This window comes from Neomonachus schauinslandi, chromosome 9 (assembly GCF_002201575.2).
Source record: "Neomonachus schauinslandi chromosome 9, ASM220157v2, whole genome shotgun sequence".
NCBI classification, from domain to species: domain Eukaryota; kingdom Metazoa; phylum Chordata; class Mammalia; order Carnivora; family Phocidae; genus Neomonachus; species Neomonachus schauinslandi.
The window spans coordinates 10,541,429-10,565,557 of record NC_058411.1 but is presented as its reverse complement, the minus strand read 5'-3'; the positions used below and the strand labels follow the sequence as shown (position 1 = coordinate 10,565,557).

The following is a 24,129-nucleotide window of genomic DNA, read 5'->3' as shown; positions in this document are numbered from 1 at the left end:
AATATTAAGATCTGATGCCACTGGGTGGTGGCAAAATTAGTGGTTATGATATTTTTTTATATTTTTATGTTGGAAATACTTCATTAAACGAAAGAGCACTAAAAGGTTTGGGGAAGACTTTTCAGAGCTTTGTAGCATAGAACTTAAGGGAAGAGGGAGTTTAAAAAATGAATAGGAAGATTTTTGAAATGCTGGAATTAGTCACCAAGAGATAAGGTAATTGTAATACATAGTGACTATTAAAAGAAACTGTTTCAGCAAGGACTTGCTAATAGGTGGGATGTTGAGGACATAGAGGCAGTAGGTGGAGAAATGGAGATCACTTATTCAGTATTAAGACAAGTACAGCTTTTCCAGGATTCATGTTTGTGAGCAGAATGGAAGAATCCATTGAAAAGATAGAGACTTAAAAAGCTGGAAAGAAAGGACATTCATGGGAACACTTTTAATTAGAGGTATAGTTTTAGAAGAAAAGGGCATTTCACCTGGTAATGACTCCTTTTGCAATAGAATAAAAGAAAGGTTGACACAGGTATTTCCTCCCAAGTTCTTTTTTAAAGATTTTATTTATTAGACAGAGAGAGACCACGGGAGAGGGAACACAAGCAGGGGGAGTGGGAGAGGGAGAAGCAGGCTCCCCACTGAGCAGGGAGCCCGATGCAGGGCTCGATCCCAGGACCTTAGGATCATGACCTGAGCCGAAGGCACACGCTTAATGACTGAGCCACCCAGGCGCCCCAGATTTATTTATTTATTTGAGAGAGAGAGAAGGAGAATGGAGGTGGGCAGAGGGAGAGGGAGAGAGAGAATCCCAAGCAGACCCTCCTGCACCCCCCACCCATGATCAAGGAGCCCATGTGGGTCTTGATCTCAGGAACAGAGCTGAAATCAAGAGTCAGATGCTCAATTGACTGAGCTACCAAGGCACCCCGAGCTTTCTTTTAATCACACAGAATATTTGACATCTTCAGAGATTTATGTTATATTCATATTTTCTTTGAGAATGATTCCAACTTTTTACTCCAGATTAACTCTTCAGCATCATTCTTTACATCATCACTTATCTTTGACTGAAGAATGAACATTCTCTTTTGGGAATGAACAATGGTATAGGATGATCAGCCTGGGTAGGCAGACCAACCTGTCAATCAGTGAGGTGACTTAATCCAGTTGTGTATACACCCTAAAGAGCTAAATCACTAACATTTTATGAACATTTTTGCCAATATTATGAAGCTTGGCCACTTTGTGTATCATAATGGGCAGTTTCCTTGCTGTCTGAAGACTTTTTTAGGTCATTCAGAAACACATTTTCTTGATATGTGGTCACATATTTTTTTAATTGTCAAAGATTTCTTTTGAATGTGTTGTACATATCATATACAATTTAACATCCTTTCCCTAAAATAAAGATCATTCTTTATTTTATTTTTTTTAAAGTTTTATTTATTTAAGTCATCTCTACTCCCACTATGGGGCTTGAACTCAGGACTCCCAGATTAAGAGTCACATGCTCTTCCTGACTGAGCCAGCCAGGCGCCCCAAGGATTATTTTTTTTTGGTGAGATGGAAAAACATTGATTTAGTCACCACAGTTTTTAGTAATAAAAATAATTGGTCAACTCTTACAGTATTATTTCCATAGCTTTTGCAAAATCAACTTGCTTTGATCATTGCTCATTAGCTTTCACAAACTATTTAGGTTATTTGAATTAAGAGTGGTCATAACGGTTGGCAAATGTACAGTACTTTAGTTTTAAAAGGACTTTTGCACCCACGATACCATTTGATCTGTCCAATAATTCTTTAAGTGACAAAGCAGGTTTTATTATCATTTTACAGATGAAGAACCCGAGGCTCAGGGAGATTAAAAGATTGGTCCTAAAATGAGTAAGTAGTAGAACTGGGTCTTGAGTCTGGTTCTTCCTGACTCCCAAGTCCAGGCTCAGAACGTCCCTCCACTCTGTAGTTGATTCTTTTAAGCATCTTCCTATTAATATGCATGATGCCCCTTTCCATTGGCTTCATTTGGTTTTTCAGCAGAGGGGCTTCCTAACGTTTGTTTCCATCCTGGGTGGTTGCAAGAGAGCATAGCTGGCTTCCTTCTTGTCTCCAATCTTTCATTTTTCTTTTCTGTGGCCCCCTCCAGCTTCACCATCCGTGGAAATCTCCTCCTTCCCTAGCCCTAACTTCTAAAGTCTTCTCCCAGCCTCCAGGCAGTGGGACCTCCCATCCTAATCATCTGCAGGAGAGCCCATCAGAGAGGGGAGGCGGAGGGCACGGACCGCAGCACGCCGGGAAGCCATGCTGAGGGTTACTTCTGCATTTCCTTCCTCGCGGTCCTCAGTAGCGTCCTCGCCGCCCTCCGGCCCCGGGTGTCTCCAGCCCGCCCCGGATCCGCCTCCCCCTCCTTCCTCCGGGAGGTTGAGACCAAGCGTGGGACGCACCTGTGTCCCTCTCCGGTCGCCCCGTTGAGGCACCGGGGGCTGCTCCCGGAGCAGGATTTACAGGCCCAGAAAACGCCAATGGGAGATCCAAATGGTCGGGGACTCCGGCACTTTAAGAGGCTTTTCTCTGGGAAACACCCGTCTCCTCCGAGCGCCTTATGAATGGAAATACTCCTCCCCCGGTCGAGCCCATTTTCCCATTTCACCAGGAGCCGCAGCTTGCTCTCTCCTTTCGGTCTCCCCGCCCACATCAGCGCGGGCAGCTCCAGGAGGGGACGGACAGGAAGCCTTTGGCCGCCTATTAAATCCCACCCATTTCTCCGGGGGCGATTTCCTAACCTTCCGGGACCGAATTCTGCAATTTGATGTGCGTTTTGTCCGAATGGTAGCGACACGGGCCTAAGGGGGGGGGAAAGCGGGGGGGGGGGGGGTGGGGGGTATGCGCTCTTTTCCTCGCAACATCGCTGGCGGAGCGAGGGAGCTCACACGACACAGATTTTGGGGCAAAGCCTTTCCATCTGGACAGCACCATGTCCACCAAAGCGGAGCAGTGTAAGTAGCAGCCGGCCCGGCGTTCCGGCCCGGCCTCCGGCTGGGAGCTATTGCAGTTGCGGCGTTTGCGGCTGCCGGGAGACCTTGACATCGTGCTGGTGCGGGGGTGGGGGCTGAGGTTGGGGCGGGTGGGGGGGTGGGGGGCGGAAGAGAAGGTGGGGGAGGGTGGACGTTAATGGCAACGCGGCGCTGTCCCCGGTGCTGAAAAATAATGCGGAAGATTGTGGTGGGGTTTCGCAAGACTGAAAGACCCTGCGAAATGAAATTAAAATGGGGTCATTCTCGGGAAAAAGAGGCCTCATATCTTTCAGATAAACATTTCAGTATCTCTTGTTGGAGTGGGGGAAGGGGGGCAGCGGCAAATCAGGGGCGGGGAACTGTCAGTGCAACCAAAGCTGCCTGGCCTTCTGAGCATGCCCAGTTCTAGGTGCTGGAGCCATAGGGGAGTTTGAGTCTGCAGTTTCCACTTAGGGTTGGAGAGGCAAGAAAGGGGCAAGAGGGAGGGAGCCGGGAGTCAGGCAGAATTCTGGACCAGTGTGAGGAAAATCAACTCCGGAATACCTACACTAATGCAAAAACTAAACACAACCTTAGGTTAAAGCAAGAGTTGGTGCTTTGCATGAAGGTGAAAGGGGCTCTGGGAAAATGATCTAATTATTTTTCCAAAGAGGTTTCCTTTGTAGGGCAGCTCACACAAACTATAACATGTAGCAGGAGGATTTTAGTTGTCCTAGGAATGATTGACTGTGTGTTTGGTTGGAAACAACCTGCTAACTCTTTGTGGACAGAGGAAGTTTCTAATATGCTTCCTATAACCTCTCTTATTGTAGTGCGCATTTGTAGGCCGTTGGTATGTACTTGGTAGGTTGATTAATGTGAAACCTTTTCCTGAGTGTTCTTGAGGGATTCAGGAAGTTAAACTTATGTTTGTAAATAAAAGATGTTTTTATTAAGCAGTGAGTTTGAATTTTTAACAAAGATACCAAAACTTGTTCATCTAATTGACTCTTGTTTCTTTCAAAGACGTACATAGTTATGTTGATAATGCTGTCCTGTCACTACTTAAAAGTCTTTGTAATTCTTCTTTGGAATGGCTCTTAAAGCCATTTTGTGAGACACCCAAAACAGTAGTCTCATTATTTGGGGCAGTATGTTATATATGATATGTATAAGCAGTGTGTGTCACTTATTCACCAGATAGAGGAAATGAACTGAAGGCTCATAGAATTCCCAGATTGATGGTTCATTAGAGATTGTCTGTGCCCACCTACCATCCAGTGCTTGTGCCTCCTTACAATGTTATTTTTGGAATCTGGAACACCTGAGTTTGAATCCTAGTTCTGCCATTTACTGTTTGACCTTGAGCAAGATAATCGACTTCTCTAAACTTTATTTCCTCATCTGTAAACCTGGGGTAATAGTGCAGATGGGGTTGTTGTGATTATAAAGGAGGGAATACACACAAAAGATTGAGTAGTGAGCCTAGCCCATAGCAAGTATTCAATAAATGATAGTTATTTCCCTCTTAATACTCTATCTCTTCTAAATAGTAAGAAAGTTCTTTTGTGATTTTTTGGGGCCTTTTTCAAAAGTTAAATCTAAACCTCAAAGATAGATTTTGCTTCTACAGAGCTTTCAGAAAAATTGAATGCATTATATTCTGAGTAACGGTAACATAGTTGGAATCAGTGTGAACTTCCCTCTTGAGGATATCACACCCTTGAAGGTTTTATTATAGTGTGTTGTTAAAAAAAACCACCACCTGTCATTTAATTTTATAGTTATGTATTATGTAACTTCAGGTTAAAACCAGTGAGTATTACTGTATTTATTCTGTGTTTTCTCTTCCTTGTTATATTTTGAGGTGCACTGGATGGTTTGTCTTGCTCTTTCCTGGGCAGTTATTGCCAGGATGAATAAAATCTACAAGTGGACTTGGTTATGTAGTGCAGGTAGTGTGTAGTGAAGAAGCTATTTTAGAATTGTTTGTAAAACAGATTTTTTTTTTTCCTCTGTAGATGATGGAAAGGACACCAGATTTGAAGCTAAAACATGTGGATTTGAGTTTTGGATGCCTTTCTGATTAATTGTGTGACACTGGGCAATTAACTTAATATTTTTGTGCCTCAGAGTGTCCATCTATGAAATAAAGAATAATAATACTAGCTGTCTTTGTTTAATCCTAAGTGTTGTGGAGGGCAAAGGAGGTAAATGGAAGTAGGCTGTGAGAAGGATAAGGATGCTTTGAGTGTTTTTAGGTGTCTTTATTTAAAGAGTGAGGGGAAGTTAAGAATTTCTTTTTTTTCCTCTCTTACATGCACTAACATGAATGGATTGTCACTCTAGTGCACATTATATAACTGAAAATAGAGCAAAGACATGAAAAGATGCATGGTTGATGTTCATGAAGGGTGAATGGTTTTTAATAAAGAGAAGTAGCAGATCTGGGATATTTTATCTTTGGACTTGGTAGGAATATGATTAGGAGGAAGGAGAAAGAGAAGGGAAGGCCACGAGATTTTTCTGCTACTGGATGTGAAGACCACCAGAATAGGAGAGAACTAGAAATTTCATTTATCCTCTGCATTCAGGAGTATGCACAATACCACTTCCCTAAGGACCAAGGGGGGAGAATTAGGTTTAATATAATGTCAAAATATTATTTCTATTATACTTCTTTCTGAGGCCTCTTGATGTAGGTAAAGGTTTCACTGGTGCAGGAAGTGGACATAGTTTGGTTGAACCAGCAAGAGGAAGCACTTGCATTTCAACCCAAACAGATTACGTGATTTACCTTTGAAATGTCAAGTATCACAGATATGTGAAATGCATTATTTTTATGTAGTGGTATTTTCTTGTATGCAATAAGTAGTAATGATGAAAGAGAGGCTAGTTTTAGCTAAGATATAGTTTGGAGCTGTTTTTATACATTCAATCTGTTTCCTGTGTTAGGTGCAGAACATCATAACAGAAGGTGACAGCTTCCTAGCAATTTCTTAGGCGATTGCACAGAGCTAAAACTTTTTTCCTCCAAATGTTACAAAGTTCACTGTAGTGAAAATGTTTTTATAGCTGATACAGAATCTGAAATGATAAGAATAAGAATTTGTCATTCTTTTATTTGGGGTTTTAAGGAGTCCACCTCCTCTCCCTTCCTCTGTCTTCTAAGAGTTAAAATTGAATAATCCGGAGTACTTTCGATGGGCTCTTTCAAAAGAAGCTTGCTTTTAATAACAGCAGAAGTTAAGAGTTGGGGTTCTAGAATCAGACTGCTGCCTAGGTATGAATGCTGGCTCTGCTTTTTGCAATTTCTGTGACCTTGGACAAGTTAACTCAACCTCTCTAAGCCTTGACTGCATTATCTATAAAATGGGGATAGTCCTAACTGTGAAGATTAAATGAGACGATCCATGAAAAGTGCTTTGCACAGAATTCTGGCACATAATGGGGAGTTAATAAATGTTAGCTGCTATTATCATCATTATCAAGTATAAAATCTTGTGCTTGCTGCTAAAATGAGGATAATTATAAATTTGGATCTAGCCCCCCAGAGTGTAGCAGAAAAAAAAAGTAACCATGATATTACTTAAATGGGACATGGGCCATTGGACTATTTTTTATTCTCCTTTCCTTGTCTCTGAGTCTCCTCTACAGCCATCAGCCTAACCCATTTTAGGTACGAAGGAATTTCTGCATGGCAGTTCCTTGACCTGGTATATCTAGCAAGGCATTGGCTAATCACCCAAACAGAACATTTCTAAATCATGACGAGCCTATCCATCACCTTTTGTATTATGATAACAGTGTAGCAGTTGATAAACACAAATCACTTATATATATCCATCAAAATGTTTGTCAAATTTAGAAGTTAACCTCAAAGTTGAGTATAATTAGCTCAAAATAACTAAGTATAGAAATGTGAATATATGCTATTTTTAATGCATTTATCCTATTCAACATCTTTATCTCAGTAGCTAAAAATCCTTTTGATTATATGAAGAACAACCACTTTTTTTTTTAAGATTTTATTTATTTATTTGACAGAGACACAGCGAGAGAGGGAACACAAGCAGGGGGAGTGGCAGAGGGAGAAGCAGGCTTCCTGCCGAGCAGGGAGCCCAATGTGGGGCTCCATCCCAGGACCCTGGGACCATGACCTGAGCTGAAGGCAGACGCTTAACGACTGAGCCACCCAGGCGCCCCAAGAACAAACACTTTTAAGAGTAGAAATCATTAGCACTATGATTTGAAGTTGAACTTGGTTCTTTTCCATGCATCTTTAAGGGCCATGTTTAGAGAAATCGAAAAGGAGTTCTAAAAAAAAATGTTTATGCACATTGTGTTATTATATATAGAATATCACTATATAACTAATATCATAATAAAAAAGCACTTTGAGTAGCACTGCAACCTGCAGTCATTTAGAAATCTTGGCACAACAACATTGCTAACTTCTTATATAGGAAAACTAGTTTTATTCATATATGCAAAAATTGGAGTAGGCTATTAACCATATTTGTGGTAGCAAAAAGAGCACATGGTTTTAGCTCTTATGTGATTTCTCTGCATCATTTGACAGTAGTTGCCACATTTTTTATTTAAACTCTTTCTTCTCTCTTTTCTGGCTGTTCCTACTCAGATTTTTCCCCATACAGCCACTTTCTTCTCCTTACCCTTTATGAACAGGAGTCATTCATGAGTTGACCTCCCCCTTTTTTAAAATTGCACAGATTCCTGATTTCATTCACTTTCATGGTATCAGTTATCACCTCTATGTGGATGGCACCCAAATACAATTTTCTAGTCTAAACATGTCTCTTGAACCAAAGCCTCTATCTCTATCTAGGTATCCTGTAGGCATCTCAAACCCAAACTCATTGTCTCCTGCCCCAAGCTTGTACTCCTTTATATATTACTCATTTTAATGAATAGCACCACCACCTACCCATTCACCCAAGTCAAAAAATTGGGAGTCTTCTTAAACTTCTCCTACTGTTATTACTATTCAACAAATCACTAACCCTTGTTGATTCTAGCCCATGCAACTAAATTGCTGCCCAACTCCTTGATCTAGTTACATTGGATTTTTTTTTTTCTTAGTTCCTCCAATGTACAATGTGTTTTTTGCCTGAAATACTTTCTTTTCCTCCATGCCCTCTTCTTTACCTTTCTTTTATTCAATATTTAGCTTGGAAGCCCTGCCTGATTGCCAGTCTTCCCTTGTGTGCTCCACTCATGTGCTCACACTGTATTGAATAATTTGTTTTCTTGTCCGGTGTCCTCATTTACTTTGTGTTTAGACTGTATTATGTTCATCTCTGTGTCTCCAGTGTGCAAACACCATCATCTAGTGCACAGTGTCTATGCAAAAAGACTGTTTCTTGAAAGTAAAAATGATAGAGGGTGAATTAAATGTCTTTTATAAAGAAGGATTACATATCCAGTTTTTGGATATCATTAATTTGAAGATTTCACATTTTTGTTAATGTGAAATTCTGCATTAATACAATATGAACATAAACTGTATAGAATGCATGCTTTCCAAATGGATTTATGAGTAAATAAAAATTGAGTAAATAAAAATATACTTTAAAAGTATATAAAACATTTGCTGAATCAAATTTTATAGTATTTATATAACAAGTTACCCTTTTTCTGAACATTAATTGTGTTTTGTTTCTCAGCTAAAATTTTCTGTTACTATATTCAGAATAATAATTATGATTCCTAATTTGTAGATAATCTTGGCACACATCCAACTATTTTTCTTATGAAAAAGTAACAATACATTTGAAGTGAGGGACTCTTTATGCTGTAATTTGATGTGGAGCCTTTGATATTACATCTGTTCAAGTTTTATGTATTGATTACTCAACCAATAAGTAGGCTTTAAGTTGGGATTTTCATTTTGTAGTATTGTGTTACAAACTCACATTTACTGCTTATATTCTGAAAAGATATGGATAGCTGTGTGTAAATGGGCACATATATTGGCTTAGAAATGAAATGTTTATTGCACCAAGAAGTACATTAAGCCAAATGTATCCTTATCAATAAGCTTGCTTTCTATAGTGGAAAACTAAACCATTCTATTTAGAATTTTTAGCTTTTTTCAATTCATATGTTATATTTCTGTCTTGTTTTTCTCTTCTTTTGTGGTACCAAGCAATCTGTATTTCATCAACTTGTCCATTCACTTATTCAGCAAATATTTATTGGGTGTTTACAATGTGTCAGGCTCTGTAGTAGGCTCTGGAGGAGCTGACGTTTAAGTACTGAGATGTAGATACTCTATTATCAGCTTTCCTTTGATATGCTGTCTAGGTCCCTAAAGACAATAGGAAATTGAAGTGAATTTGTTATGACTTATTCATAGAAAGCCAATACTTGCTCATTGTGACCATTAGCTTTTTTTTTTTTTCCTTACTGAAGGCTAAAATTTTTGTAGAGAATCTTGTTAAAATCCCCCTCCCCCACTCAACGTTGTTCTTATTTTCCAGGTTTTTCTGGTTATTCTTTTCATTCTTCCAAATTAATTTTATATTCAAGTTATATATATCCATAAAAAAATTAAAAAATTAAAAAATAACTTACTTAGGGAGAACTAAAATCTTTAGGATATTGAATCTTACTAGCTAAGAACATGGTATATTTCCATTTGTTCAAGTCTTTTCATGCCTTTTCAGGCGTACTTTTAGAATTTTTTGTTAAGCTTATGTTTAGTATTTTATCTTTTTTTTTTTTCCTATCATAATTGGGGTCTATCGGGCGCCTGGGTGGCTCAGTCGTTGGGCGTCTGCCTTCGGCTCAGGTCATGGTCCCAGGGTCCTGGGATCGAGTCCCACATCGGGCTCCCTGCTTGGAGGGAAGCCTGCTTCTCCCTCTCCCACTCCCCCTGCTTGTGTTCCTGCTCTCGCTGTCTCTCTGTCAAATAAATAAATAAAATCTTTAAAAAAAAAAAAAAAAATTGGGGTCTATCTTCCATCTTTTTATTTTTTTACATGAAAGCTACTGACTTTTGTATGCCAATTTTATAACCTTACTTTACTAAATTACTTTCTTTCTGTAGTGGTTTACCATTTATTTTGGGGGTTTTCAAGATATATAATTATATAATCTGCAAATAGGAAATAATTTTATCCTTTCTTTTTATCCAATTCTTCCATCTCAGATTGCTTTCTCTTTTCTAATTGCATTGGTGAATATCTCCAACACCTTGTTAAATATGGCAAAGTGAGTATTCTTGCTTTGTTTTTCATTTTAGTAGGAGAGCCTCTAGTACTTAATCTATTAAGTAAGATATTATTTGGGGCTGAGGTAATATATTAAGGAAGTATCCATCAATTTTTGTGTTATTGAGTCTTTAAAAAAAATCCAACTGGTGGGGGTGCCTGGGTGGCTCAGTCAGTTAAGTGGCTACCTTCGGCTCAGGTCATCATCTCAGGGTCCTAGGATCGAGCCCCACATCGGGCTCCCTGCTCAGTGGGGAGTCTGTTTCTCCCTCTCCCTCTGCTTCATGCTCTCTCTCTCTCTGTGTCAAATAAATAAATAAAATCTTAAAAAAAAAAATCCGACTGGTGCTGAATTTTCTATATCTATGGAAACCATATGATTTCTCTTAATTTTATTGATATGCTGAGTTGGATTTTGTCATATTTAATAATTTTTGCATTGATATTCATGAGTTAGATTGGTCCACAGTTTTTTTTTTTTAATTATCTATCATCTATCTATCTATCTATCTATCTATCCATCCATCCATCCATCCATCCATCTATGTAGGGGGCAGGGGTTGAGTGTAGTTCTAGTCAGGACCCAAGAACAATGTTATATTCACTATGGAAAATGAGTTTGGAAGTTTTCCTTCTTTTTATGCTCTGAAGTGATTAAAGTAACACTGTGGTTGTTTGATCTTTAAGTTTGCTCAAGTTCCCCTGTGAAACTGTCTGGCATGGTACTCTTTTGTAGTGGAACTCTTTAACTTCTTTCTATATTTCTTCTATGACCCTTGTTCTGTTTAGAATGTCTGTTTCTACTGGGGTCAATTTTGGTAAGTTATATTTCTCTAAAACATTATTCATTTGATTTAAGTTTTCAAATTATTTACATAGAATTATGCAAGAGTCTTTTAGAACCTTAAACATTTTCTCTATTTTGACTTTCTTGTCATTGCTAATATTGTGCTTTTAATGCTGTGTATTTATGTTTTCTCACCCCCCGCCCGCCCCCACCTCCTTTTTTCTTGATTGAGTGAGTTAGCAGTTTGTCCATTGTTGATTTTTTTTCTAAGTAACTAGTTTTTGGATTTATGTATTGATTCTGGTTTTTTTTGGTTTCTAAATTAATTTCTGCCACTTATGATTAATTCTCCTTTTTCTTGATTTCTTTGTTTTATTTTGGTGTTCCCTAGACAGCTTTTTGAGTTGGGTGTTTATTTATTTTAATATTTTTGATATAGGCATGTTATGCAATCTATTTTTCTTTGACGCTTCCTTTAGCTGTAGCTTACGGATTCTGATAATGTTAGGCATTTGTTATTATTGTCAAGAAATTCTGCAGTTTAATTTTGTATTTTGCCTTTGATCGAAGAGTTGTTTAAAAGTGGAAGGAAATTTTTTTTCTTTTTAATTTTGTTATTGATTTCTGTTTTTATTGCATTATAATCTGAGGATGACATATGCATTATTTCTATTCTTTGGAACATACTGAGGTTTTCTCTGTGGCCTAAGATTTCATCAGTTTTTGTGAGTGTTCTATGTGTACTTGAAAAGAAGTTGTAATCTCTATTTCTGGGATTCAGAGTTTGATATGGATCTATAAGATCTACCTTATTTATGTTGTTTAGGTCTTCTGTACCTTTATTAATTTTTAGTCTGCCTGATCTTGGATTGTGAGAGGTATGTTAAAGTCTATTATTAATGTGTTTTTGTCTATTTCTCCTTGTGTCTCCTGTAGGTTGCTGGTTAATGAAGGCTATTGCTGTGTTATTGGGTACATAAATATCAGTAACTGTAATATCTTCATTGTGAATTATAGGTTTAAGCATTATAAAGTGTCCTTCTTTATATATTTTAATGCTCTTGGGTCTCAATTCCACCCTGTCAGATACCAAGATTATGAACCCTGTTTCCTTTTTATTTGTGTTTGCCTGATATATCTTTCTCCATCCTTTTATTTTATTTTATTTTTTAAGATTTTATTTATTTATTTGAGACAGAGAGCATGAGAGACAGAGAGCATGAGAGGGAGGAGGATCAGGGGGAGAAGCAGACTCCCCGCCAAGCAGGGAGCCCGATGCGGGACTCGATCCCGGGACTCCAGGATCATGACCTGAGCCGAAGGCAGTCGCTTAACCAACTGAGCCACCCAGGCGCCCTCCATCCTTTTATTTTTAACTCTTTTGAATCTCTTTGTTTTAGGTGTGTCTCTTGTGTTCTGCATAGTGTTGGATTTTGCTTTATTAGCCAATCTGAAAATCCTTTTCTTTCAGTAGGTGAGTTAAGCCCATTTACATCTATTGATGTTATTAATATGCTTGGCCTCAGTTCTATCATATTGTTTTATTTTTATGTCTTTTGTATCTATGCTTTTTCATCATGCAGTGGGTTTTATCTGCTTGTTTGTTTCATTGGTTAACTTTTTACTAATACCTTTATATACCATTAGTCCATTTTTTGGTGGGGGGTACTTATTGGTTACCTACATTAAACAACACTGAAGTTATCTGGTAACCTCTTCTTCTCCCTTACTCCTTCTACCCCACGATCTGATCTAAAGTAATATTCTTTTATTTCCAATTAATGTCTATTAGACAATCATATCCATTTGCATTCCTTATCCCCACCCCAGCTGTTGATAATTATACTATATCTACTGTATTCTCTCCTTTATAACCATAGTTTAGCTTTGTTCTACAGGTATATTTATATCTACTGACCACCACTGATTATTATGTTACTCTCAGTCTTTTTAATTGTCTGAATGTCCTTTTCTAATAGATTCTTTATGAAGGGCTCACAGAATCAATGTACCCCAAAGTTTGGCAAGTTTATAGTAGTTTGTTTGCAGCTTTGTACTTAGAGATCAGTTTGGTTAGATATAAAATCCTTGACTCATATTTCCCTACCTTGAGTATTTTAAATTTGTTACACTGTTTTTTTGCGGGGGAGGTGGGCATTAAGAATTGTTGAAAAGTCTGGTGACAGTCTTTTTTCTTTCCCTTATGAGTGCCTTAGCCTTTTTGGCTGGTTGCCCAAGGTTTTTTTATTTTCCTTTAAAGTAGGTGTAACTTTAATATGATTCAGTGTTGGCCATGCTGAAATGATTGTGGTGTATCTTTTCAATATGTAATTTCAAGATTTTTTTTGAATTTTAGGAAAGTGTTCTGGTATAGTTTTAGTATTTATTTTGTTCTATTGTTTGACATTCTTTGTGGTCCCTATCGTATTTTTTTTTTTTTTGCTTATCTTCTATATGGATCACTTTCTGTTGAATATTTTTAAAATCTCTTTCTTCATTTCTTTTGAGTTTTTTAAGAGTCACCCATACAGTACACTTTCATTACTCTATAAGTGAACCAGCCCATTCATGGTGATTCTGCATGTATATAGAAATATATTTATTTAACCCTTATTTTGAAACGTCAAATATAAATAAAAAATTGAAACTATTCAGTTGAATATTATCTTATTTCTCATAAATTCAAACTTATTCATTATAAGTAAGTACAGGCATCTGACTATGTCATTATAGTCTTCTAGTGTAAACATGCCCAAGTACCTACATATTGGAATACATGTTATTTTGTTTTTCATGGAAATAATTATATATAAAAATATTCACCCATTTTCAAGGCATAGTTTAATGAACTTTGCTAAGTATATACAATAGTGTAACCACCACCCTAACCAGGATAAAGAACAGTCCCCTTATCTTAAAAAGATTCCTTGTGTACCTTTGCTCTTTTTTTTTTTAATTGAATTTTAGTTGACACACAATGTTACATTAGTTTTAGGTATACAACATAGTGATTTCACAAGTTTATATGTTATGCTGTGCTCACCACAAGTTTCACTACCATCTGTCACCATATAATGCTATTACAGTACCAATGACTATATTCCCCATGCTGTACCTTTTATTCCCCTGACTTATTCATACCATAAATGGAAGCCTATATCTCCTACTTCCCTTCACTCATTTTGCTCATCTCCCCCATTCCCCTCCCTTCTGACAACCAACAGTTTGTTCTCTGTATCAGTGGTCTATTTGTGCTTTTTCTTTGTTTATTCGTTTGTTTTGATTTAAAAATTCCATATATTAGTGAAATCATATGGTATTTTTCTTTCTCAGTCTGACTTATTTCATTTACCATAATACCCTCTAGGTCCATCCATGATGTCACAGATGACAGGACCTCATCCTTTTATATGGCTGAGTAATATTCCGTTACATATATATACCATATCTTCTTTATCCTTTCTTCTGTTGATGGACACTTGGGCTGCTTCCATATATTGGCTATTGTAAATAATGCTGCAAAAACACAGGGGTGAATATATCTTTTTGAATTAGTGTTTTTGTTTTCTTTGGGTAAATACTCAGTAGTGGAATTACTGGATCATATGATATTTCTATTTTTGATTCTTGAGGAATTTCCGGTACTGTTCTCCACAGTGGCTGCACCAATTTATCTGTACCTTTGCTTTTGTTCCCCTTCCTCTATGCCTGGTCCCAGGCAGACACTGATCTGCTTTCTCTTGCAGTAGTGCTGGGTTTTCTAGAATGTATATAAATGGAATAATTCAGAACATAGTCTTCTGTTTGACTTCTTTTATTTAGCATAATGTTTTTGAGGTTAATTCCTGTATATGTTAATATTTTGCTCCTTTTTATTGCTCTGTGGTAGTCCATGGTATGCATATAATATTTGGGTTATTTTCAGGTTTTGGCCATTACAAATTATGCTGCTAAAAGTACTTGCATACTTATATTCATGGGGGCATATTTTTTTATTTCTCTAGAGTGAATATATAGGAGTAGAAATTCTTGACAGTATGGTAAATGAATATTTAATGTTATAAGATATTGCCATATTGTTTTTCAAAGTGGCTGTAACGTTTTGCTTTCCCACCAGTAACGTAGGCGGGAGTTCCAGTTGTCCCACATCCTCACCAACACTTGGTATTGATTTGGTATTAACTTCAGTTGTTTTAGTCGGTGAATGTAGTGGTATCTTACTGTGGTCTTAATTAGCATTTATCTGAGGACTAGTGATATTGAATATCTTTTTATGGGCTTTTGGCCATTTGTATATCTTCTCTTTCAGCCTTTTGTCACCTTTTATTAGATTTTTGGTCTTTTTATTGAGTTGTAGGAGTTGTTTATATATTCTATATACAAGCTCTTTGTCTTGAAAAATTTTGCTTCCAGTTTATGCCTTACCTTTGTGTGTTCTTAACTGTGGCTTTTGAGAAGAGAAACCTTCAAATCATGAAGTCCATTTTATCAGGTTTTTTTTTCTTTTACCATTTGTGCTTTTGGTATCATGTTTAAGAAATGTTGGCCTCATCTAATGACACAAAGGTTTTCTCCTAGAAATATAATAGTTTAATTTCTAACATTTAGGTCTGTGAACATTTTGAGTCAATCCTTATGTTTGGAAAGTGGTAAGGTTTGAGGTTCATTATTTCCATATACAATATCCAGTTCTAGCACCTTTGTTGTAAAAAACTATCTTGTCTCCATTGACTTATGTTGGTACCTTTGTTGAAAATCAACCAATCATATATGATTGGCTCTATTTCTAGACTTCATTCTGTTTATTCATTTATATGTCTATCCTTATGCCAGCGGCATACTCTCTTTATTACTGTAAGTTTATAGCAAGGCTTGAAGTTGAGTAGTGTAAGTCTTCTAACTTTATTCTTATTTTTGCAAAGTATTTTAGTTATTTTAGGTCCTTTTCTTTCCATATAACTCTAAAAACCAACATGTCATTTTTTTCTTAAGAAACTTATTTGGATTTTGGCCTGTAGATCAGTTTGAGGAGGATTACTATTTTAGCAACACTGGGTTTTCTGATCCTTGGAATGATATGTATGTGCACTTATTTAGGTGTTGTTTAATTTCCCTTTGTAATGTCTTGGCAATTGTCACATTATTCATTAAATTTATTCCTCAGTATTTTTGTGGAGTTGTTTCATTTTCTAATTATTTGGTGTTAGTACAGAGAAACACAGCTAATTTTTCCATGTTGATCTTATATTCTGCACCGCTGCAATGCTCATTACTTACAAGGCTAGTAACTTTTTTGGGAGGGTTACTTAAGATTTTCAACACACACCATTATGCTTTTTATTCTTATTGCCTTATTGCACTGGTTAGGACCTCCAGAACAATGTAAATGAAAGTTATGTGAGTAGACATCTTTGCTTTGTTATTGGTCTTAGGTAGAAAGCTTTGAGCCTTTCACAATATTAAACCAACCTTGCATTCCTGAAATAAATCTCATCTGGTCATTATGTATATCTTTAAAAAATGTTGTTGTATTCCATTTGCTAATATTTTGTTAAGGGTTTTTCTATCTATGTTCATTATAGATACTGGTCTATAGTTTTCTTTTCTTGTAGTATTTTCATCTGGTTTTGAAATCAGATTAAAATTGTCCTCATAAAATGAGTTGGGAAGTGTTCCCCTTTTCCGTATTTTCTGAAAGAGTTTGTATAGAATTGATATTCATTTTTCCTTAAATTTTTCACAAAACCCACGACTGAAGCCACTAGGCCTGAAAGGTGTTTTCCTTTCCTCTTTTTGTGGGAAAGTTTCAATTTTAAATTCAATTTAATTGATTTGCAGGTGTCCAAGTTTTTTGTAATTGTTGTTTTAATTTCTTCTTTATAGTTTTGTTCTTTGCGTCTCTCAAGGAATATGTCTATTTTGTCCATTCGTCAGATTTGTCCAGTGGTCGGTTTATTGGCATAAAGTTATTTGTAACAATCCCTTTTATGCCTTTATCCTTTTTTATATCTGTCTTTCATTTCTGATATTGGCAATTTATATCTCTGTTTTTTTTTCTTGACTTGTGTGATTAGAGGTTTATCAGTTTTATTGATCTTTTCAAAGAACCATCATTCAGCTTTATTTTCTCTAATGTTTTTCTATTTTCTATTTTATTGATTTCTGCACTTATCTATACAGTTTCTTTCTTTTGGTTTGCTTTGGATTTAATTTGCTCTTTTTCTAGTTTCTTAGAGTGAAAGCTTATTGATTTGAGACCTTTCTGCTGTTCCTACATAGGCATGTAAAGCCACAGATTTCCTTGTATACCTTACTTTAGCTGCATTCCACAAATTATGAGAGGTTGTATTTTCATAATTGCTGGTTCAAAATATTCTCTAATTTATATTGTAATTTTTCTTTGACCCCCCAAGTTTCTTTAGTATTGTGTTAATTTCCAAATATTTGGGCTTTTTCCTGGTTATCTTATTTATTGTTTTTGAGTTCTAACTTAATTCCATTTTTGTCAGAGAACATAATCTATATGATTTCTATCTTTTGGCATTAATTGAGACTTGTTTTATGGTCCAAAATGTGGTCTATACTGTAAATAGTCCATATGTACTTGAGAAGAATGAATATTCTGCAATTGTTGAGTGATGTGTTCAAATCTTTGCCCGTGCTGTTTGTCTCTTTTTTGTCAGTTGCTGATAAAAGCATATTGCAGTTTTTAACTATGATTATGAAATCGTCTATTTTTTCCCTTTAAATCTGTCAATTTTTGCTTCATGTATTTTGAAGCTCTGTTAATTGGGTTTGTACTTATTTATGATTGTTATGTGTTCTTGTTGAATCTTCTATTTTATCATTATGAAGTGTTTTCTTTATTCTTGTTAATTATTTTGTTTTGAAATCTATTTATCTGATCTTAATAATGCTACTCCAGCCTACTTTTGTTTACTGTTTGTGTGGCATATATTTCCCATTCCTTTCCCAGTCTTTAAAAATTTTCCATTCGCTTCTTAGGTATTGTCTTTCACATTTTTTTTTTAATAAAGATTTAAAAAAATTTTTTTTAAAGATTTTATTTATTTATTTGACAGAGAGAGACACAGCGAGAGAGGGAACACAAGCAGGGGGAGTGGGAGAGGGAAAAGCAAGCTTCCCACCAAGCAGGGAGCCTGATGTGGGACTCGATCCCAGGACCCTGGGGTCATGACCTGAGCCGAAGGCAGACGCTTAACGACTGAGCCACCCAGGCGCCCTGTGTCTTTCACATTTTTAAGTAAAAGTTGTCCTAGCGATTAGAATGCACATCCTGGGGGTGTCTGGCCAGCTCAGTGGGTGGAGCGTATGACTCTTGATCTCCAGGTTGTAAGTTTAAGCCCCATGTTGTGTGTAGAGATTACTTAAAGATAAAATCTTAAAAAAAAAGTACATCCTTAATTTTTCACAGTTAACATACAGTTACGTACATTACTTAATATATAGAAATCTTGCAACCTTAGGGGCCTCATATCATTATTTTATAGTTATTATATGTAATACATCTACATATGTTATATACCCCACAAGGCAATGTTATGATTTTACTTTTAAAGTTCTTTGGTTAATAAAGAAATTAAGAAGAAAAAGAAAATACACTTTTTTGTATTTACCACAGATTTGCTATGTCTGATGCTCTTCATTGTTTTCTGAAGATTCAGGCTTCTATTTGGTATCATTTCTCTTCAGCCCCAAAACTTCCTGTAGCCTTTTCTGTAGTACAAGTTTGCTTGTGACCAAATTTCTTAGATTTCTTTCATCTGAAAATGTCTTTATTTTGCCTTCATTCTTGAATATTATTTTTACTGAATATAAAATTCTGATTTGACACTTTTTTTTCTTTAAGTACTTTAAGGATAATATTTCATCTGGCCTTCATGTTTCAGAGGGGAATTTAGCCATCAATCCCAACAAGTCTGTATTATATATGTAATATATTGTTTTTCTCTTGCTGCTTTCAAGATACATTGTTTATCTTTGGCTTTCAACAGTTTGAATATCATATGGGTTTCTATTGGCAAGGGAAATCTTTGGCTGTTATTTCTTCATGTATTTTTTCTGCTGCATTCTTTCTGTCCTCTCCTTCCAATTACACATCCGTAATTTTATTGTGTAATATTATCTAGTAGGTCTCTGAGGCTCTGTTCATTTTTCCCCATAGTCTTTTATTTTTCTTTTATTTTCTCTGTTCTTTAACGTTGAGGACTGTCTGATGGTCTATTTTCAAGTTCACGTACTCTCCTTTGTCATGTCCATTTGGCTGTGAAGTCTAGCCAGTGAATTTTTTTATTTCAGAAATTGTATTTTTCATTTCTAGGATTTCCATCTTGTTCTTTTTTTTATTATTTTTATTTTTCTGCTGAGACTTCTTATTTCTCTGATGAGAGTTTCATGCACTGAAAGCACGTTTTGTTTTACTGTTTCTAGAATAGTTATAAAGCAGTTGCATATACCTTGCCTGTTAGTTCCAACATCTGTTTCATTTCATGATGAAGCTAGATTGATTTTCTTCTCAGAATGTGTTTCATTTTCTTGGTTCTTCGTACACTGGATAATTTTGGATTGTATCCTGGACATTATAAATGTTCAGTTGTGGGTACTTTGGATTCTGTCATTTCCCACTGATGAATGGTGTTTTCTTTATTTTAGTGGGTCGTTTTCTTGGCTGGGCTTGGACTGCAGACTCTGTTGCATATGCTTAACTTCTTACTCTGTTGGGGTCTTTTGCCTTTGAGTAGGCTGCCTTGAGTCTGCTTTGTATTTGTGTGTTTCAGGTGTCCGTCAGGGAGGTGAATATTCAGAGTTTGCAGGTCCCCCGTCCAGCTCTTTGTCTGGTGCGGCTCCCCTTCTTGCTTTACCACGATGCATGGTTTACCAGCATTTCTTTTCTTCTCTGGTTCCCCAGGTCAGAAAGATCGTGGGTTTTCTGTGTCTGCTTTCACCACTGTGCATGCTGCATGGACTGCACTTAGCCCCAGGCAAAAAGCCATGGCGATGGGAACTTACTGGTTTAGCTGCCTGTCTTCTCTTCTTGGCAGCTGGTAATCCCTAGCAGACTGTCTGAGTTTGTCCATTCTCCTGTACTTTCAGGCAGTTTTCTTTTTTTTTTTTTTCATTATGTCTAAGCTTTGTAGTTGTTTTCTGTGAGAGGAAGAGGGATTGTTGGTAGAGGTTTATTTTCTCATAACCCAAAGCTGCTTCATTTCTTTTTAATTTTTAAGAATCTCTCCTTTCCGTGTTTTATTTTTTATGCATTATCCATTGTGCTTATTTATTCCTATGTTTCTACTGGTTTAGTCTTCATTTTAAAACTCTTTTTGGGGGTGCCTGGGTGGCTCAGTTGGTTAAGCATCCAACTCTTGATTTCAGCTCAGGTCATGATCTCAGGGTTCAGAGATTGAGCCCCTCATGGGACTCCATGCTCAGCGGGGAGTCTGCTTCTCTCCCTCTCTTTCCCTTTGCCCCTACCCCAGATAGTGCGCGCGCTCTCTCTCTTAAATATAAATAACTAAATCTTAAAAAAAAACACACATAAAAAAATCTTTTCTTTTATTTTTAGTTCTCTCCAGAGATCTTTCACCTTTTCCAAAATCTTTCTTTTCTCTAATCACCTAATTTCAGTGTGTTCAATAACACAGTTCAATTTCCTTTAGCTTATTTTGAAATATTAGGTTACAGTTTTCATCTCTTCGTGCATATGTCTCTGGTCCTTATTCTCTTTTCCTATGATAAATTCATATGGGATTTTTTGTTGCTCATTTTTTAAGCAAAGTGAGTTTTCCTATAATTTCAGGAGGGAGAGGAGGGGTCAGGATAAATTTAGGGCTCCTCTTCTTTTCTTTTGTTTTGCTTTTGCAAAGTGATAACAAAATATCCTCATGTACTTTCTGAAAACTGTTTTGCTTGGTTCCCATCCCCACTTTTATTTGGACTTTCTTTTTCTTTTGCATTTCTGCATCTTATATCCTTACACTGTTCAGTTGGAATTCTATTCCCAGCAGTTTCTTCTGAGCACAGGGCTTTATCTTGAGGGTAGCCTTAGCTTGTTAGTTTTTAGAGCTGAGACTCTGCTCCATCATCACCATCAGATCTTATTACCTGAAGAACACCCTCCTTGCCTTGACTTCGGTTTTCAGATTGGGCCACCACAGTTTCTAGTGAGTATCTGTGGACAATTTGGGAATTCTCTTGTCCAGAGGACCATCAGAGGTTCCTTTGGGGTCTTCCAGCATGGATGCTGATACCATATGGGCATGTAGCTGTCAGAATTGGTTCACACGGCCACCTTGCCACCTAATTTTGTTGTAGATATTGTCAGCCAGTCTGTGGGTTTGTCATCCTCATTGATCTGCCTGTTTTTAATGGAGAGACTTAGGTTGATTCAAAAACAGTGGACTGTCATTGCACTTTTCCCAGAATCCTCCTCTTTTAGCATACTTAACCTGATTTTTTAAAAAGATTTTATTTATTTATTTTGAGAGAGAGAGAGAGAGAGCATGCACACAAGTGGGGGGAGGGGCAGAGGCCAAGGGAAAGAGAGAATCTCAAGCAGATGACACACCCAGCACAGAGCCTGATGTGGGGCTCGATCCTACAACTGGGAGCCGAAATCAAGAGCTGGACACTTAACCAACTGAGCCACCCAGGTGCCCCAACTGACTTTTTTTTTTAAATCCTATTTTCTGGTATTTAAAATCCATTCCTTGAATAAATGATTGCTGCTTTTAAGAACCAGGCTGTGACTGTTCATCCACTCTCTATGCCTGTGTCAAAATGAAGTTTCAAGAGCCCCTTTACTCTTTCTTTTTTCTTGTTGCCATTAAGAGACGACCAAAACCTGTAAATATGGGAATGTCCAAATCAGTGGCAATATTGTGCTTTCCTTTTACCACTGGGTTTGTGTTTGCTCTTCAATTTTTTGAAATTAAATAATACAGTGTTTATATACACTATACACATGTTCAGGGGATAAAATTATAACGAAAGCCAAGAGACTGACTAACAGAAGAGTTAGAAAAGTATTGACCTCTATGATGAGTGAGGGGGATGAAATTAGAGCTGGATCAGGTAAGATACAGGGAATGTACTGCCTTTTAATCTGGATGGTAGGTACATGGGTAGGTATTATTCATTTGAAATCATATGCAGAACTCTGCACCCTCTCTCATATCATGAAGATAAACCAAACAGAGTGTCTGGGACACAGTGTAAATTTGGTATCCTTGAAAGCCCCTCCTGGGGACATCACTGAGCAAGGTCAGGAGAGAGTCCAAGGAAAGCAGGGCTCACCACAGTTGGAGCTTTTGGTGGATATGGCAGTGTGTGCCAAGTACTGGACTTTTGGCAAAAATACGATGAGGGAGTGGGTTACTCTGTATTTTTTACTTAAGATCAACATGATCTCTCTCTAGCTCTTAGAAGTAGGTTGAGGAAGAACATGTCTTTGGGAGCAAAATGAGTGTCCTTAGCTGTTTCAGGAGACTGTGGAAGAGAATAGGAACTTTATTGACTCAAGAACAAAGAGAATCTGGGCTACAGTCCCTCAGGCATTCTGCTTTGGGTCAAAAAACCAGTATATTGGCTCTGGGGCTCTTGGTGATGACATCTTTCAGCAGTCGGTCTCTTGAACGACATATAGTCGTTCAGCTTTCATACTGACTGACGGCCCTCTGTGCTCATGCACAACCGGGTCTTTCCCAGGAGAAAAGATGCATGGGAAATACATTTTTTGAAACCATGAATGTCTAAACATGCTTTATTGTTGATTTATAGTTTTCCTGAGTATAGAATTCTACTTTGCGAATATTTTTTTCAGAGTTTTAAAGGCACTGCTTCATTATTTGTCTTGCTTCCAGTATTGTTTTTGAGAAATCCAAAGCCCTTCTGATTTCTGATGTAAATTAAAAAAAAATCTTTAAAAGTCTGTAGGATATTTCCTCTGTCACCAGTTTCTGACATTTCACTATGATATGCCTCGTTATGAGTCTATTTTTATTTATTGTGATGGGTCTTTTTAATCTGCCGTTTTCTAAAATTTTCTTTTTTTTTTTTTTAAAGATTTTATTTATTTATTTGAGAGAGAGAGAATGAGAGAGAGCACATGAGAGGGGGGAGGGTCAGAGGGAGAAGCAGACTCCCTGCCGAGCAGGGAGCCCGATGCGGGACTCGATCCCGGGACTCCGGGATCATGATCTGAGCCAAAGGCAGTCGCTTAACCAACTGAGCCACCCAGGCGCCCTCTAAAATTTTCTTAACTAATTTTGTTAATGATTTTTTTTAAAGATTTTATTTATTTATTTGAGAGAGAGAATGAGATAGAGCACATGAGAGGAGGGAGGGTCAGAGGGAGAAGCAGACTCCCCGCTGAGCAGGGAGCCCGATGTGGAACTCGATCCTGGTACTCCAGGATCATGATCTGAGCCAAAGGCAGTCGCTTAACCAACTGAGCCACCCAGGTGCCCCTTGTTAATGATTTTTAAACCCATCCAGCTTTGCTATTGCCTTTTTCTGGAACTCCTTTATTCTGATGTTGGATCTCCTGGATTGATCATTTTTCTCTTAATTTGTCAGTTTCTGCTGCACTTTGGGAAAATTTTCTCAACTCTATCTTTTAGCCTTCTGTTAATTATTATTAATTTCCTAGATTGTGTTTTTTAATTTATAAGAACTCTGTTTTGTTCTGTTCTGTGTATTTTTTTTTTATAACACCTCAACATTCATTCATGGGTATAGTCTCTCATCTTTCGATAGTAATAACAGTTTTTTTTTTTAATTTAAGTTTTTCTTCTTTGAGCCACCTGGGTGGCTTCAGTGGGTTAAGCATCTTCCTTTGGCTCAGGTCATGATTCCAGGGTCTTGGGATCGAGCCCCACATCTGCCTCCACTCAGCAGGGAGTCTGCTTGTCCCTCTCCCTCTGTTCCCAATCCCTGCTTGTGCTCTCTTTCTTTCTCAAATAAATAAATAAATAAATAAATAAATCTTTAAAAAATAGTCTTAAAGCTTTTCTTCTTCTACATAGACTCTTTTTCTCCAAGTTGATTTTTCTGTTCCTTCTGGCCTGTCTTCCATGTTAGATGCTTGGGCATT

General features: G+C 37.1%; 1 protein-coding gene across 1 annotated transcript in view; it reads left to right on the top strand.

Annotated features, from left to right (window-relative positions):
• The first annotated feature begins 2,872 nt into the window (after window positions 1–2,872).
• UNC79 (unc-79 homolog, NALCN channel complex subunit) overlaps window positions 2,873–24,129 on the top strand; it is a 239,203-nt gene continuing 217,946 nt past the window's right edge. The window contains 1 exon segment of the mRNA XM_044918006.1: window positions 2,873–2,999. Within this exon segment, the coding sequence (XP_044773941.1) occupies window positions 2,978–2,999 (22 nt within the window). The 5' untranslated portion in view covers window positions 2,873–2,977.